The sequence below is a fragment of the Salvia hispanica genome, chromosome 3, assembly GCF_023119035.1.
Source record: "Salvia hispanica cultivar TCC Black 2014 chromosome 3, UniMelb_Shisp_WGS_1.0, whole genome shotgun sequence".
In the NCBI taxonomy this organism is placed as follows: Eukaryota; Viridiplantae; Streptophyta; class Magnoliopsida; order Lamiales; family Lamiaceae; genus Salvia; species Salvia hispanica.
This window is the reverse complement of record NC_062967.1, coordinates 45,527,850-45,543,404: the sequence shown is the minus strand read 5'-3', so window position 1 is coordinate 45,543,404 and position 15,555 is coordinate 45,527,850. Positions and strand designations below refer to the sequence as shown.

The 15,555-nt window shown below is 34.2% G+C and overlaps 1 protein-coding gene across 1 annotated transcript; it reads left to right on the top strand.

The window, feature by feature from the left end:
• Nucleotides 1-9,052: 9,052 nt before the first annotated feature.
• On the top strand, nt 9,053-14,859 carry LOC125213165 (tRNA(adenine(34)) deaminase, chloroplastic). Its single transcript, XM_048113545.1, has 4 exons — nt 9,053-12,684; nt 12,759-12,846; nt 12,993-13,120; nt 14,224-14,859. The coding sequence occupies exons 1-4, from the start codon at nt 9,185-9,187 to the stop codon at nt 14,489-14,491; spliced, it is 3,984 nt and encodes a 1,327-aa protein (XP_047969502.1). The 5' UTR covers nt 9,053-9,184; the 3' UTR covers nt 14,492-14,859.
• The last annotated feature ends 696 nt before the right edge of the window (nt 14,860-15,555 follow it).

The following is a 15,555-nucleotide window of genomic DNA, read 5'->3' as shown; positions in this document are numbered from 1 at the left end:
ACAGACAAAAAAGTGAAATTGCATTCGGCAAAGCTGGCAAAGGACCGCAACTCAGGAGATGCGACTACTCCAATAAATTAATTTAGTAGTACTAATATATTTTGTTTAAAAATTAGTTAATGGAGTAGTGGTACTATAATTTTTCATACTTTATAATTCAGTTAACTGAAATTATAGAATATCTAATACTTGCATCATGTTACTCCCTATAAATTGAGTCTATATAAAACTGCCACTACATCTAATTATGAAGCTGAAACTAAAGTATTTTTCCAATACTCGTAATTCAATGTATGCGTTCTTAATCGCATAGATGTGAAAATGTATATGTGAATTATTCGGTGGAAGTGTTTCTTTTTCCCTTGTTTAGGGGATTTAATTATAGGCTTGTTATTCTAAATAATATTGTTGTATGCAAGTATGAATTTTCTTAATTAATTGCTTTTATAAATGGTTATTTACTTGACCACTATTGAATGCAACAATAGAGTAATGTCATCTACGATTTGAATTACTTTTAAATTGCATACGTCGTGTCGAAATTTATAAACTACTTAATAAAAAAAGATTAAAATCAAGATGTATTTACAACTTATTAATAAAGTAGGCTTGCAACGTATGAGATGACGTTAATTTAGTCAAAACATTTTTGTAGCCCCCAACTGCATGATTAAATAAATATAAGTACCCTAGTCCCCTACCACCTCCATGCACTTCATTAATATACTAGTAGGAATACTACTCTTTTCTTTAATTAGCAAAAATATGGAGTATTACTATTATTCCTTTTATAAGAAAAAAAAATGGTATATGTATTTTGTTTTTGCTATATGAGCTCATTTCATTTTCCAACATTTATCATCTACCACAGAAACACTTCTCTCTTTGGTACATTACTTGTAATTATACGGCAACGTTTTTGACTGCTAATTCTATAATCCCTCCGTCCGCGATTAGGAGTCCCGGTCACTTTTACACATCCGTTTTATAAAAATCATAAAATATAGTTAACGTCAAAAATGATAAAGTAAGAGAGACAATAATGTTGAAGAGTCTTTTCAACATTATTCTCTCTTTTACTTTATCACTTCTCCGCTTAAACTATTTTTTATCATTTTTATAAAATGGGTGCGCAAAAATGACCGGGACTCCTAATCACGGACGGAGTGAATATTAATTTAACATCGATTATATTTATAGCAATTGTACTTATCGTCATGAATTATTAGAATTGTACATATCGAAAATTTATATCGAGTGGAATTTGGATGAGATTTACAAGCCCATTGGCATCATTTGCTAGTAGTATTTCTCATCTGTGACAAACAGATTCTTTAATTTGTTGAAAAATAAACGTAGATAATCATAAATATAAAAGAGATGAATACAAAAAATTATTTATCTAATTCAATACTATATGTATCTATATTTAAGAGTGATGTCAAGCCAATGATTTCAGTATGTAATTTTAATGAGCGTGAAGTTTTCCACTTTTACCTTACCCTTTATATGACATGACAGAGATCAAATGGACTATTATATCGTTAGTTTTACTCATTTAATTTATGTCAAATTTGATACAATGTACACATAATGAAACATTAACTCAAAAAAATTGACTTGAAGAGTACATATATTGGGAAAATCCCAAATTATACATTCATTTATTTAGGCACAATAATTTTTGCATGTGTTGGCGAAAACATTAATTGAATGCTTTAGGTGTGGGCACATGTATGTAATGGCTAATTTTCGAAAATTTGGGATGAAATTAAGTCAGTCGTCAATAAATAGTAGGCATACTACTAAAATGAACAGTTTGATATCATAAGATGATAAGAAGTTTCCGAATCTCTGTGATCACTTCATAGGTTTCGGAAAATGGATACATGCATACATATACATACACAAAAATGCAAAAATGCATTTATTTTGTATTACGAGTAATAAGGAGTAGAATGATATATCCTTGGGTACTGGATATGTGAATTATTTGGAATATGCAAATGTACAAAAATACCCTTAGTTGATTGTTGGCATTTTAGTTTTAAAAAGTTGAGACAAATAAAAGCACCTCGAACTTTTTTATTTGAAAAAACACCTCAAATATTAACTATATATATGTGAGGCATGCGAATTGAACAATTTGCAAAATATGCAAAAATACCTTAAATTGTAGCTAGTCTAATTTTTTTTTGTGTGTTTTTCCCTAAAATCGGTAGCACTATCCATAATAAATGAACTTTAATGTATAGAAACCAATATTTAAACCATAGAGTATAGACATGGTTGCTGCACCTATTTAGTAAATGCAACAAAGCGATAGATAACATATAGATGTAATTAATGAATGACGAAGGATTTGCGTTCTCCAAAGTTTAATGCTATATATTGTCATCCGAATTGATTTAATGAAGTTATTTGCGTTCACTGAATATTTGTTGTGTTATTAGGTTGGGACCAAAAAATATTGAAATTGTATTTGTTTGAGAGCATTAACAATACCACAAGTTTTAGATTTCATCTTGGAGATTCGCTATTACTATATTTTAGATTCACACGTGTGCTCAAAATGACTCGAATTCTCAATCTACTAAAAAAAAATGAAGTGTCTTACCAATTGAATCGTATTTTATTGTCGATGATTGTTTTTTTTTTTTATTGGATGCTCTTTAACATTGCCCGATTTGTTATAAGGAGTAAAAAAGTTTTGCAAAAAAAATGTTAAAGAATGTGTCAGTGAACTCAAATTTGAGAGCTTTTAATTATAATAATTATAATTAGTTAAAAGGAAAAGGGATGTTCTCCGATTCCATGCAAATTGAAATGCCAAATATGAAAATTAATAAAAGAAATAAAACCAACGGTCGCGTAAGTGGACCTACACGTTATTCTTTTTCTTGTTCTCATTGTAGTCTGCATAAAGCAAAAAAGAATTTAAACTTGTGCATTTTACTTTTTGTACTTTACGGGATTTTATACAATTATGTGAATTCTAATGATATACAATTTTTATTAATTAGGGGAATGTGCATAAAGGATTAGGAACAATTATAAAACATAAATTAAATTGTTAGTAGCCAATATAAAACGCAATTCGTTAAATCATTTTCGAGGAATTAGATTATTTTGTTATCAAACTTGAACGGTTTTAATTCATCAATTGCACTTTTGTCATAATTCGAATTTTACAATTATCATTAGCGTTCGAAGTTCACTATGAATCAAAATTGTTTCAATTTCGATTTCTTTGAAAATTTGATGAATTTCTGTTTCATATAAAACCATTCTCAAATTTTTTTGTTTTATTTTTTTGTCTTTAACACATGAGTAAATTGATTTATTTATTTTTTTTAATCCTCAACATATGAGTAAATTGGTCTTATTTGACTTGATCAACATTTATTAAAAAAAAATTACCAAACTGCTGGCCGACATGCATGACACTGTGTATTTTTATAAGTGTAACCACAATAATGAAAAAGTCTACGAGTCCATGTGCACAAAATGGTCTTTTTAGGGTGAGCAATCTGTGGCCAAATGTCTCTGTTTTGCTAATTCAATTATATAGTGACATTTATCTGTACATATGGCTACTACGTAATTACTTGCAAAAAGCAAATGCACCTCTATTTTCATTTCGCCAAAGAAAGAAGCTTTCTTGATTTGTTAGTGCTTCAACAAATATTCCGACAGTTTAGATAGTGACCCTCTACCCTATATTTTGGTAATCTTGAAATTTTGTTTCATGTGACTCTAAAATAAAATAATCACAACTACCACTAATTTAATAGGATGGGTATTTAAATGCAAGAAGAAGCGGATTATTTTCTTTCGATTAAATTAATTAATTTCATTAAATAATTCCAAGCTATAAATTGCCTAATAAGAAATTTACTCAATGAAAATTGATTACGGCGAAGCTATAAACCACTGCACATTAAAACCTACTCGAAACCCACATTTAGACTGTATATTTGTCAATGATATTTAATACTCCTACAAAGTTCACAAATCTAATAGGTGGATGTGTAGAATTATGTAACATGTTCTATGATGAGCTGTTTAGAGACGATCGATTTTGTTTGTGACATTTGTTTAATTTAAATTATGCGTTAAAGAAACAGTTTTTGTTGGCTGTCCATTTCTAGGTGTTTCTTTGACTAACAGCACCTACCAAGAAGAAAATAAAGTGTGTATTCTATTTTTCAGACATATAGAAAGGAACTGCATAAGGTTCTTATAACATGGAATTTTCCTTTTTAATTTTTTTTTCTTCTGAACCTGGGAAAATTTCCTTTTTCTAAATAGTCCACTGCCTCAATTTATGTCTCAAGTAAATTCAATCTCCTAATATCTTATATTTTACATAGGTTAGGTGGTGTTGTTTAATCGCACATTAATTTGATTGTGCAGTGAATCAAGTCTTCCACAGATTGGTAGTGTAGGGCGTTTGATTTTTGGGCCAATTCTTGACTTTATATTTGATTATAGTGATTGATTTAGTTGGTAAGTATTGGACTACCTATTCATTCATTTATTATTTCAAGTTAAATAATTTAATGTAAGTACAAATTACTCTGAAGTGATAAGTTTGTACAATTTTGTTTTCTTTCTGCAATTGATATCAGACTTTATATCAATAAGTTTTCTTCTATATGTGCCCATCAATCAAAGAATTCTACATATAATAATGGATACCAATTAGTCAAGCAAATTTGATAATCATCCAAATAAAGATCTCTCTCACCCTCAAATAAAACTATGTCCAAGAAGAAAGTGCCAAATCTATTGATTAAAAATGAAAAGACAGCCTCCTAATTGGCAGAGTATTTTCCGATCTCAAATGTTACATGTTACACTTTCATTAGTGCCCTCACAAGTCTAACTTTGATTTAGAGCATTGTGCCCCATCTCACGCCCGATCGGTCGAGATCGGGCTCGGGCATGATCGGGCATCCATCGCAAGTCTCGGGCATGCCCGAGGACTACCGAGAGTTCGGTCGCGCCCTATCTCTCGCCCGATCCATTGGGCGTGAGATCGGGCGCCCATTGCAGGCCGATGCCCGAACCCGATCATTTTCTGGGTTTTTCTTAAAATTATATAAACCCTAATTAAAACCACTATAAATACTTCATTTTTCTTCACTTTTCACACACCAAATTTAGATGACTAGTTTGGTTTTTTTTAATTTGGTATTTTAGTTTTAATGTAGTTTTTTTAGCTAAGTATATGATGTAGTTTCACTTTTAAATTAAGTAATGTAGTTTTTTATTTTTTGCATTTGTGGTGATTAATATAATATATTTTGGTATTTTAATTTAATTAAAAACAAAATTAAAAAATAATAATTTAAAATTAAAATGAAAAGTGGATAAGAGATATGGCATCCACTAGGACTCTATTATTACAAAAAGATAGGACATGCTGATGTGGTAATCATTAGGGCTCTGACTAGGGCTTTCACTAGGGCATCCATTATGGATACTTATTTTTATGTATGATTTACCCATCCTATCTAAATTTGTTGTCCCAATGAACAAACGAAAAATAATCAAAATATTCATATTTTACAACGCAAAATGAATACCGACAAAGTTGGTTCCCAAAAAATTCAGGTTAACCAAAGAGAACAATTATTGGAAGTGGGAGATAGAGAATCTTGAGCATATTCATGTAGCACAATAGAATAAACGATTTTGGAATTATACGTGACTCAACCAATCACACAGTGGTTTTCCCCAATCAATAAAAGTCAGTAAATAAATTACACAAAGATGTTTCATATAGACTTGTTTTTATTGTTGCCCAAATATATAAGTTTAATTTTTGATCAACTATTTAACATTCTCATCACTAATATATTGACATAGTAGAAATTTATAATTTTCTTTTTCAAATGATTTTAATCCTGGTGAAAACTCCATTCAATCTATATAATTAGAATGGAGTGAGTACATATATTGTTTATCAATAGAGAACACCAAACACGAAATCTATCAATTTATTGCTGGATTGAATAAAAAAGAATACTTGTATTAAAAAAAAATTTAATTACTACGTGCAAGATCTACCACGATTTAACAAATACTCCTAACTTAAGAGAACTTATCAATAGTATAAAAAGAAGTATAAAAGCCAATAAAAGGTTCGTTATATTGCAGTGGGCTCATTTTCCATAGCACAATAAAAATTTCATTCTTGTTTTATTTTAATACTACATTTTCATTATGTGTTTAGACAATGTCGTCTTTGCATCTTTTTGCATAAACATGAAACAATAACAAAACATTTTGCATAAATATGAAATAATTATAAAACTTTGTACACTACTCATCATAAAAACAAAGATGAAATTGTTGTATCGCACTTAGACAGAGGGTTGGATGACTAAACATACATATGTTCGTGATGGAATGTAATAAAACAGACTTTCTACAAAAGTCAAACCTTTACATTAACATGAAATAACTGCAAAGCATATTGTATGAATATATAATTACAACTTATCATTTGATTAATATTTTCACTTTAAGTAATTTATCAATTTCGTATTTGGGATATCGATATATTCATGCTATCACTGTATACATATGGTTTATTTTATTTGAATAGAACTACAGAAACAGCAGAAAAGTAAAAGAAAAGAGGATGCAGAACACTAGTACTAGGAACAAAAAGGTAGCAGAAAATAAGTATTGCATTTGAAATTTGAATTATGGGCGGTGTTGAGTTATGACATTAGCACCTATTTGAAGAACACAATTATCAGGAAAATGCTAAACCAAATTATCATCTCACAAACAAACTGAATGCGTCATTTAAGGAATAGCAATTGCTAAATGATGATGTGCAATATCAGTCAACCATAGACCTCCGGTTACTGGATCTAATCCTCCACGAAAAGTAAGAAATTCCGCATATTTTGACCAATTCAAGGTGAAAAATGGGGTTGCTCCCTCGGCAAAACTTGGATAAAGTTGAGCCAAAAGATCGCGATTCAAGATAAATTCATGAGGGAGCGGTATCTCTTTAGGATCTACTCCAGCGTTTAGAAATTCAAGTTGGTGAAGGGTATTCAAATTTCTGCTTGGTTTATTTTACTTACGCGATAATGGGGAATTAAGGAATCACAGTGAGTGCTAATTCAAGTAATTCTGCGCTACGTAGGTATAGGTCAGTCTCTCACCAATTATTGATAACATTCTTATTCGAATTTTTCTTTTGCGTTTCTGCTAGGCATGCAAGAGGAAATAAATTCAAAATATGCCGAGGATTACTATTGATTGCTATATACATATTACAAAAATTGAAACTTGCAATCAGCATAGAAATTGAAGTGAGGCATTACCCTGTTTTTTTAACCTTAGCAAGATGAAAATTCTACAGAAGCGATCCCGTCCTTCCACGGCGGCGGAATACGAAGAAGATGGAAAGGCGCGGCGGTGTTGGCAATAGGGAATATGCAGTTCGAGGTTTTATTCTTCCAAAATCCAGGGTTTAGAGAGAAGCAATATAGAGCTGTAATATTCGAATTATTTTATCTATCATATTCTGAATATTACCATACTATTCTTGAATAAATAAATTTTACTCCTTGTATCTGCGTTTACGAAAATAGTAATAGTACTATATTTCTATTAAAATTAACGTTTGCTATTCAAATTTCAAATTATAGAATCGATGGATATAATAGTATTACATGTAATGATTTTCTTTATTAGAAAGGTCAAAGGAGAGATCATAAAAACAGTTCCTTACACGGTAAATAAGAACTAATCTAAAACATCCTTCTTTTTAAGACCTATTATGAGCAAAATTAACTTATAATACTTCAATTTTTATGGTTTTAGTCTTTAATGTTTCGGAGATGAGATTGTAAATGTAATTAATCTATGAAGTAGGTTTTTGATTGCTCAATATTAATACTTCATCAGTAAAATAATCTTATTTTGCTATTTTGGAATGATCACAAAAAATAATCTCATTTTTAAAATGAAAACTTTATCTCATTCTGTGTTCACCTTTTCCATTGTTTTTTATACTCTATTCAGTTTTTTTTATTAGTTCTCTTACTTTATCAATTTCTCATCAAACTTATGTTGGCCAACAACGAGTTCATTTTTTGCGATCAGGAGAGTAGTCAGTGGATTATAGATTGTCTTAGACTAAATTGTTTCTACATTGTCTTAGTCATTTCTCATCAAACTCATTTTGGCCAACAACGTGTCTATTTTTTCCGATCAAGAAAGTAGTTAGTGGATTATAAGATTGTCTTAGACTAAATTGTTTCTACATTAATCGAAATTAATTATATCAACAACACTAAAGTGTGGGTATTACTATTATCCCAAAATCAAGTAATGAGATTATGCATTAGTAAGATGATAGAATTATCTATGAAATTCAATAACATTGATAAAACTCAATATTATCTGCTTCTTTCATCCCAGATAATTCGTCTCACTTTGACTGTACACGGATTTTAAGAAATGTAATGAAAAATGAGTTTGGAAAAGTTAATGGAATGTGAGTCATACTTTTATATATTAGTTTTATAATATGATCGGACACGAATTTTAAGAAATGTAATTAAAGGTGAGTTGAAAAAGTTAATGGAATGTAGATCTTACATTTATATATTAGTTTTATAATAAAATGTAAGTAGGAATGAGTTAGTGGAATATGAGGTTCACCAAAAATGTAAAAAGTGAAATGAGACAAATTATATAGGACGGACCGAAATGAAAAAATGAGATAAATTATCTGGGATGGAAGGAGTAATTATTTGAAGAAAATTAAAGAATCAGATTCATTCAACAATAAAAAACTACTCGTCTGTTCATGTGTTTTATTTTAGCTCTATCACAAATTTTTAGAAATATAAAAAATATATATATATATATAAAAAGTAAGTAAAATTTATCTGCCTAAAACAATAATGTAAAAATGAAATACGGAGTAGTATAATCTTTAATTTAGATTTGAAAAAATGGGGCATATATCTATTATTCCATGTGTCGTGTAAAAATGGCGAAAAGATGACAAAAAGGGAAATCGAAGGAGCTCATCCATCCTAAATTCCTGTCATTCGTTGCTAACAGATCAGCTGTGGATCTTCGCATCTCCTCACTCCTCTCTTCTTCAAGGTACTTCTATCTCTCGCTTAGTCTCTTTTGAGCAATGCTCAACACTGGCATGACTTCAGCAATCTCACTAAGAGCCAGAGGATCCCTTTCATTCACCACCACTGACCACTCACACTGCTCAAATGGACGAATCCCTTCTGCCTATTCATCCTCCACGCCTTGTTGCTCTTGCTGCTGTACTTCATCATATACAGTCCCAATTTGCCCCAATTATGGCTATAACTTATACGGACTGAAGCAATCCTCTTTAATCCAATGGTCTCGTTACAGGCGACCCATTTCGAATGGATTTGATTATTTTGCTAGGTTGCCAGTTTGTGATATTGATAGAATAGGTTATCGTGATAAAGTTTGCAGCTTTACGGAGAGAAGAAATGTAGGTAGGAAAAGAGGGGGATTAAGAAAATGTTTCGTGTTTGAGGAGAGGAGTGAGGGGTATGATCTTGGGGGTGTCGACAAGGCCGAGGCTATACTTAGCCTGTTGTCTGAGGATTTTGGGGAGGAGTGTTTTCTTGAGACGAAGGAGACTCGGAGATTGGTGAGGAAACCAGTGGTGGAGAAAAGAGAGAATGCTAGCGTGTGCAGGGAGTGTGGGAGTAAGAAGGATAGAGTCGAGCAGGGTGTTTCTGGGAGTGGGAGTGGGGCAATGGTTAGTTCGAGGAAGGATGATAGTAGGAGGAGGAAGGAAAGGTTTCAATGTGAAGAAAATGAAGAAGAATTGTTTAGGGAAGAACATGAGGGCTCTTTGTTGAAGAATCGAAGGGAAGAAAGAGAGAAAGCAGAGAGAGAGACCTTGTTGAGAAAAGCGAACCAAAAATCTGTAGATAAACAAGATAGGGAATCGATGAGAAGGAAGAATTTGAAACTTAGGTCAAGGACAGAAGAGAAGGAAGAGTTCTTGAGGAGAGAGAATAGGCAGGTGGTGGCAAAAGATAGTTCAAGGAGAGACGATAAAGAAGAGTTATTGAGGAGAGAGAAGCATATGCAGGAGGTGAGGAAAGGTATTTCAAGGAGAGACGAGAAGGAAGAGTTATTGAGGAGGGAGGAGCATATGCAGATGGTGAGGAAAGGTAGTTCAAGGAGAGATGAGAAGGAAGAGTTGTTGAGGAGAGAGGAACATAGGCAGAAGTTGAGGAAAGAGGGATCGAGTTGTTCCTCATATTATTCGCTCTCTTCAAATGGTGAATATGACAGCAGTGATGAAGTTGAGCTTAACTCGTCAACTGGTCATAAGAGTTATGCAAGGAATAATGAACTAGTTACCCAGGAAACCAGGGAAGAGGATCAGTGGCGTGAGGGTTACAGGGAAGACCGCAGGTCTAGTTTGGAAAATAAGAGCTCGTCACAGGAATTCAATACTGGATCAGGTGTTGTTGAGTGCGACTTCAGAAAGAAATCAGAGAAAAGACTTGCGGATATATCTGTGGAAGAGATTGAGTCAAGGACAGAAACCTCAATTAAGGAATCAAAATCTACCATTTCTCATGAACATACCCATGAAAAATTTTCCAACTATGTCAGCCGTGATGATAGGAAGGAAAAATCAACTGAAAGCATGGAATTTGATGAAGAGAGGAAACAAAAGCTTAGGCAAAGAGGTGGTGAAGTTTTGAGGCAATCTGAAAACATGCTGAAGTATAAGCAATTTGTTGGAAGTCAGGATATCCGCAGTGGAAATGTTGTAGACAGTACTAGCTCTCAAAAAGTATACACTAGAAAGGGTGAGATCTCTGCTAAAGTTGCTGCTTCAAATCAGGGGCGTAGTTCCAGGGAGGATGAGCATGGTAGGAATTCTAGTAAGATTTCTGAAGCATCAGAAGTCCAAGAGATTGACATTAGAAAAACCTCCATTTCTCAGCAAAATTTTGAAACTAATGTCAGGAGGGAAGACATATCTACCACTAGTGTTGATAGTACAGAGCATCAGCAACAATATGGTCGAGTAAGTGGGCAAGTGGAGTTAAGGGGAAAGTTCCAACAGTTAATCAAAAATGATGGTGAGTCGATGTCAAGAAGGGAAACAAATAAATTTGAGAAGATAGAAGAGAATGTGGGCAGTTCTAGAAATGATTTCGATGAATCGAACAAAGTAAGAGTCACTAGCTCGGCAAATACTGGTGCCATTTCGGTGGAGCGTAGAAATAAGAATAAATCAGAGACACCGGTAAGACCTGCACAATATTCATCAGAGGTAGGTATATTATCTCTGGGATCAACGGCTGGGATTGCTACTGATGATACTAATAGTGGAAGTTTACAACTTGAATCAACTACTTTACATGGAACTAACATACATGGTTCTGTAGTGGTTCATCCTGAAGCATATGGCAGAGACAAAACCAACAGTTCTCATGGCCAGGCTTCAAAATTAATCTCCGATGAAGGTGCAATTGCATCTGCTGCCCGATTAGAGAAATCCTCAACACACTACGTTGGAGAGTTTGTTGAACAGGTAAGGAGCGAAATTTTGAGTTCTGAAATTCAAAGGGGGAAGGAAACATATATAACTGAATTTTTGCATGGAGAAAGTTCTGGAGATCCTCAGTTAGTTGAGCAAGGCTTAGTGCTTGATAATCAGCCATCTGGAACAAAGGGGCCTTCGGATGAAATGTGGAATGTTGATGAACAATCAAATCCGAGGCCCTCAAAGGCAGAAGTTCCAGATAATGCAATCAAAGAGAGTGGTGTTATAGTCAAGAGAACTGGGAGGTCCTTATGGAATAGCATTGGAGATATTGTTCGATTTCGGTGGTTGGCACATTCTGAAAGTCATGACTCAGGCAGGAAAACTAGTGGAAGAATTTCACCAAATCAGTCTATGAGCAGCGAGAGGTGGTTTTCTGGACATGATGCTGAGGAAAATGAAGAGGCGGTTGAAGAAAAGGAGGGTGGAAGTTCCACACCTGGTTTATCTGGTAGGCATCAACATGAAAAAACAGGCTCTCAAATTGACTCATCTGGCTTGCATCAGCAAGGAAAACTGGGCTCCCAAACTGAGAAAAGTTTCAGCTCATCAACTTTAGAGGGCTATCTTGGGAAAGCAGGAACGAAGGACACATCTTCCTCAGTTACTCAACAAATGAGTACACTACAAGCCAGCATTTCTTTGCCTACTGGTGGGGAAATTTCTGGAGAAACATCCTCTGCTGCTATAATTGATCCCTCAATTCCTTTGCCTGCACTAAGGCTGCGGAGATCTCCTGTGGTGCGAGGGGTTCCAGATGGAGGAGAAGCACATGCATCTGGTAGTGGCACCAGTGAGCAAATAGATACCGGGCTAGTGGAGCAAACAGAGGCAGTAGTTGATAAGAGTGAGGTGAAACAAAAGAAACTTCAGAGGAAAGACCAAGTTGTTAGGGATAGATTTGATGACTGGGAAGAAGCATATAGGCTTGAAGCAGAACAGCGGAAAATGGATGAAGTGTTTATGAGGGAAGCATTGTTGGAAGCAGAAAAGGCTGCTGACAACTGGGAGGTGCCCGTAGGAGCTGTTCTAGTGCATAGTGGAAAGATAATCGCTCGTGGCTGCAATCTGTAAGTTGTTGACATTTTTTACGTTTCTTTGTTTTTATACAGATAAATTTTATTTTTTATTGTGCATATTTCAGGGTGGAACAGTTGCGTGACTCTACAGCCCATGCAGAGATTATATGCATTAGGGAGGCTTCCAACACTCTCCGGACCTGGAGGCTTTCTGTAATATATCTGTCTCTTTCGATTTACATAATTTATCTGCTTGGCTATGGATTCAAATATGGTGACTGGGAAATTTACCACCAAGCTATGTATGACTTGCTGCTTCTGCATAGAGCATAACATCCTAATTTGGACACCATCCGCAGGAAACTACACTGTATGTAACACTTGAACCATGTCCCATGTGTGCTGGAGCTATACTTCAAGCTAGAATAGACACTCTTGTTTGGGGAGCTCCTAACAAGCTTCTTGGAGCTGATGGCAGCTGGATTAGGTAACACTGAAGTTGATTATAATTTTATTATACCTGGAGAAGCCTTGAATCTCATTTACAACAACATTTTGTGCTTTTGCTTTGTTTTACTTAAATACTACTAATTATTTAAAGTAGTTGATGCTAATAAACGAAAATTCTATGGTGTCCCTGTGTGCCTGTTACTCATGGAAACCTGACGCTCCACAAGAACCACTCTTCAGCCATGAGATAAAGATTGACTACTATCCCCTCAACACATAACCAGCAAAAACTTTTGACACTTCTACTGCTATGCTGGCAGTTTCTGCTTTTTAATCCCCTACCCACTAAACAGTCATTTAGCCTAAAGCTTCACTTTATTCTTATATTCCCTTTGAGGGTTACAAAAGGAGCTCTATCATTCTCGGACTCTCATAACAAATATTGTTAATGCATTTCATGATATATTTCATTGCTTTAGCAATCCATCCAACAGCCCTTGTTTCGTTGCTTTCTAGTTCATATCTCTCAAGCATGTGAAATTTAATCATCAAACTGTGGTATTACTGAAAGATGGAAGTGCACACAACTACCAAGAAATGGTTTTAGGATTCTGCTGACTTTGTCAAACGTACCATTTCCCTGTGATCACCCAACCGTAGAGGCTACTGTATAGCTTGATGAAAGATATTTTACATGAAAAAACATTTGTTTCTTTTCTATGTATGTGGGAAGCTAACTTCCCATGACTTGTCGGTTCCCCTACTTGATGTGTTTAGACCTACTGCATATGGCTAACTCTTCATACTTCTTGTCCAACCCTCTTGTTCCTGGTCTGTTATCTTTTGCAACTTAATGTTAATGGAGAGATGGTTTCTACTAATTCATTATATGGAATGTTCGTATCTGCGTGAGTGGTTCATGAAAGCCAAATAATTGTGCACCTTGATCTGATACATGATTATGAACTAAAATTCAGAGAGTAAGTCAGAAGCAATATAAGTTATGCTGTTTATATCAGTTAATAAGTTCAGTTATATTAGATGTTCTTTTCAAGTTGAAAGCATAAAATCTTCATCTCATGAAATTTTTATCATTATTTTGACTCTGTTTTCATTGGTAACTATGATCCACATTCATAGGCTCTTCCCGGGTGATGGAGGAAACAGCTCGGAATCAAGTGAAAAACCACCAGCTCCAGCTCACCCGTTCCACCCTAAGATGAGCATTAGGAGGGGAGTGCTGGCATCAGAATGCGCAGACGCCATGCAGCAGTTCTTCAAGCGAAGGAGAAAGCAGGAGAAAAAAGCCGATGCTCCAAAACCACCATCACGTCTTCCCATTTTGAGCCGTCACTCGAATTTCATGGCCAAGATGCACGACACCTTCAGCTTAATGTTTTGTCTCTAAAAGAAACAGAAGCCCTTCTCCCCTTCTCCAAAATGGCGCTCACAATCGAAAAGCTCAATATTCAGAGATGTGTGGATTTCTCCTTCACAAGCTTCTGCATATGTTGCAATTTAGCTGTAGTTTGGTAGCTACTGGTACTTGTTATTGTTCTTGAAAATAGTAAGTATATCATCATATCCTCTCTCTCATATCCAACATAATGAGTTTGAGTTGTGATATCATTTTCTTGTCAACTCCAACTCCAGCCATGTAGCTCATTAAGATTCATGTTTTATCCATGGGAAAACATGCAAATTATGGATGGTTGTTCTGTCATCATTATTACATCCAACTCATATAATCTCACAGATTGAGACTTAATACCGAAATCTGGTGATTTGCCATTTTATAATTATATTTTGTGGGGATGACTTTCTCAACTTACTCTCTGTAATACCGTTAGGAGTTTTGATTTTCGTTAGCCCTTGTGAAAAATCAAACCTTTCCTTTGTTCCATTATATGGGTTATATTCAATCTTGCTTTTCATTATTTTGCACACTTACTGTTTTCTCTCTTCTTCCATCAACATTTTTTAGGAAGAATAATAGCGTGACAAATATGACACAAAAATGTCGAAACAGATGACAAATTTAAATACATCCTTTTTCTGTGTCTACACGGCTTGCCCTAATTTATCTTGCCTGTATTGAAATCATAAATGCATTTGCCTTCACTCCAAAGCAATTTCCAAAGTTGCTTTAATTTCTGAATGATTAAAAAATATTGTAAAATAATCGAAAGCATGATCAATGTGTAATACTATAATACGATCAGTGGCCGTAGGGGAATGATATTGAATTCTGATACACAAATTAGATGATTGTTGAAAGCAACATATGACCAATAGCACAATGTGCTGAAGAAACATATCAATAATTTCAATCACGACGCATAATTTTTGAAGCCAATTAGGTGTAACCTTCTCATGACAGCAGATGGCAATGTAATTAATCAAAATCCTAATTTCTTTTTTATTTTATTTTTCATCAAAATGACGTATCACCAAATTCTTCCTACTTCCAAA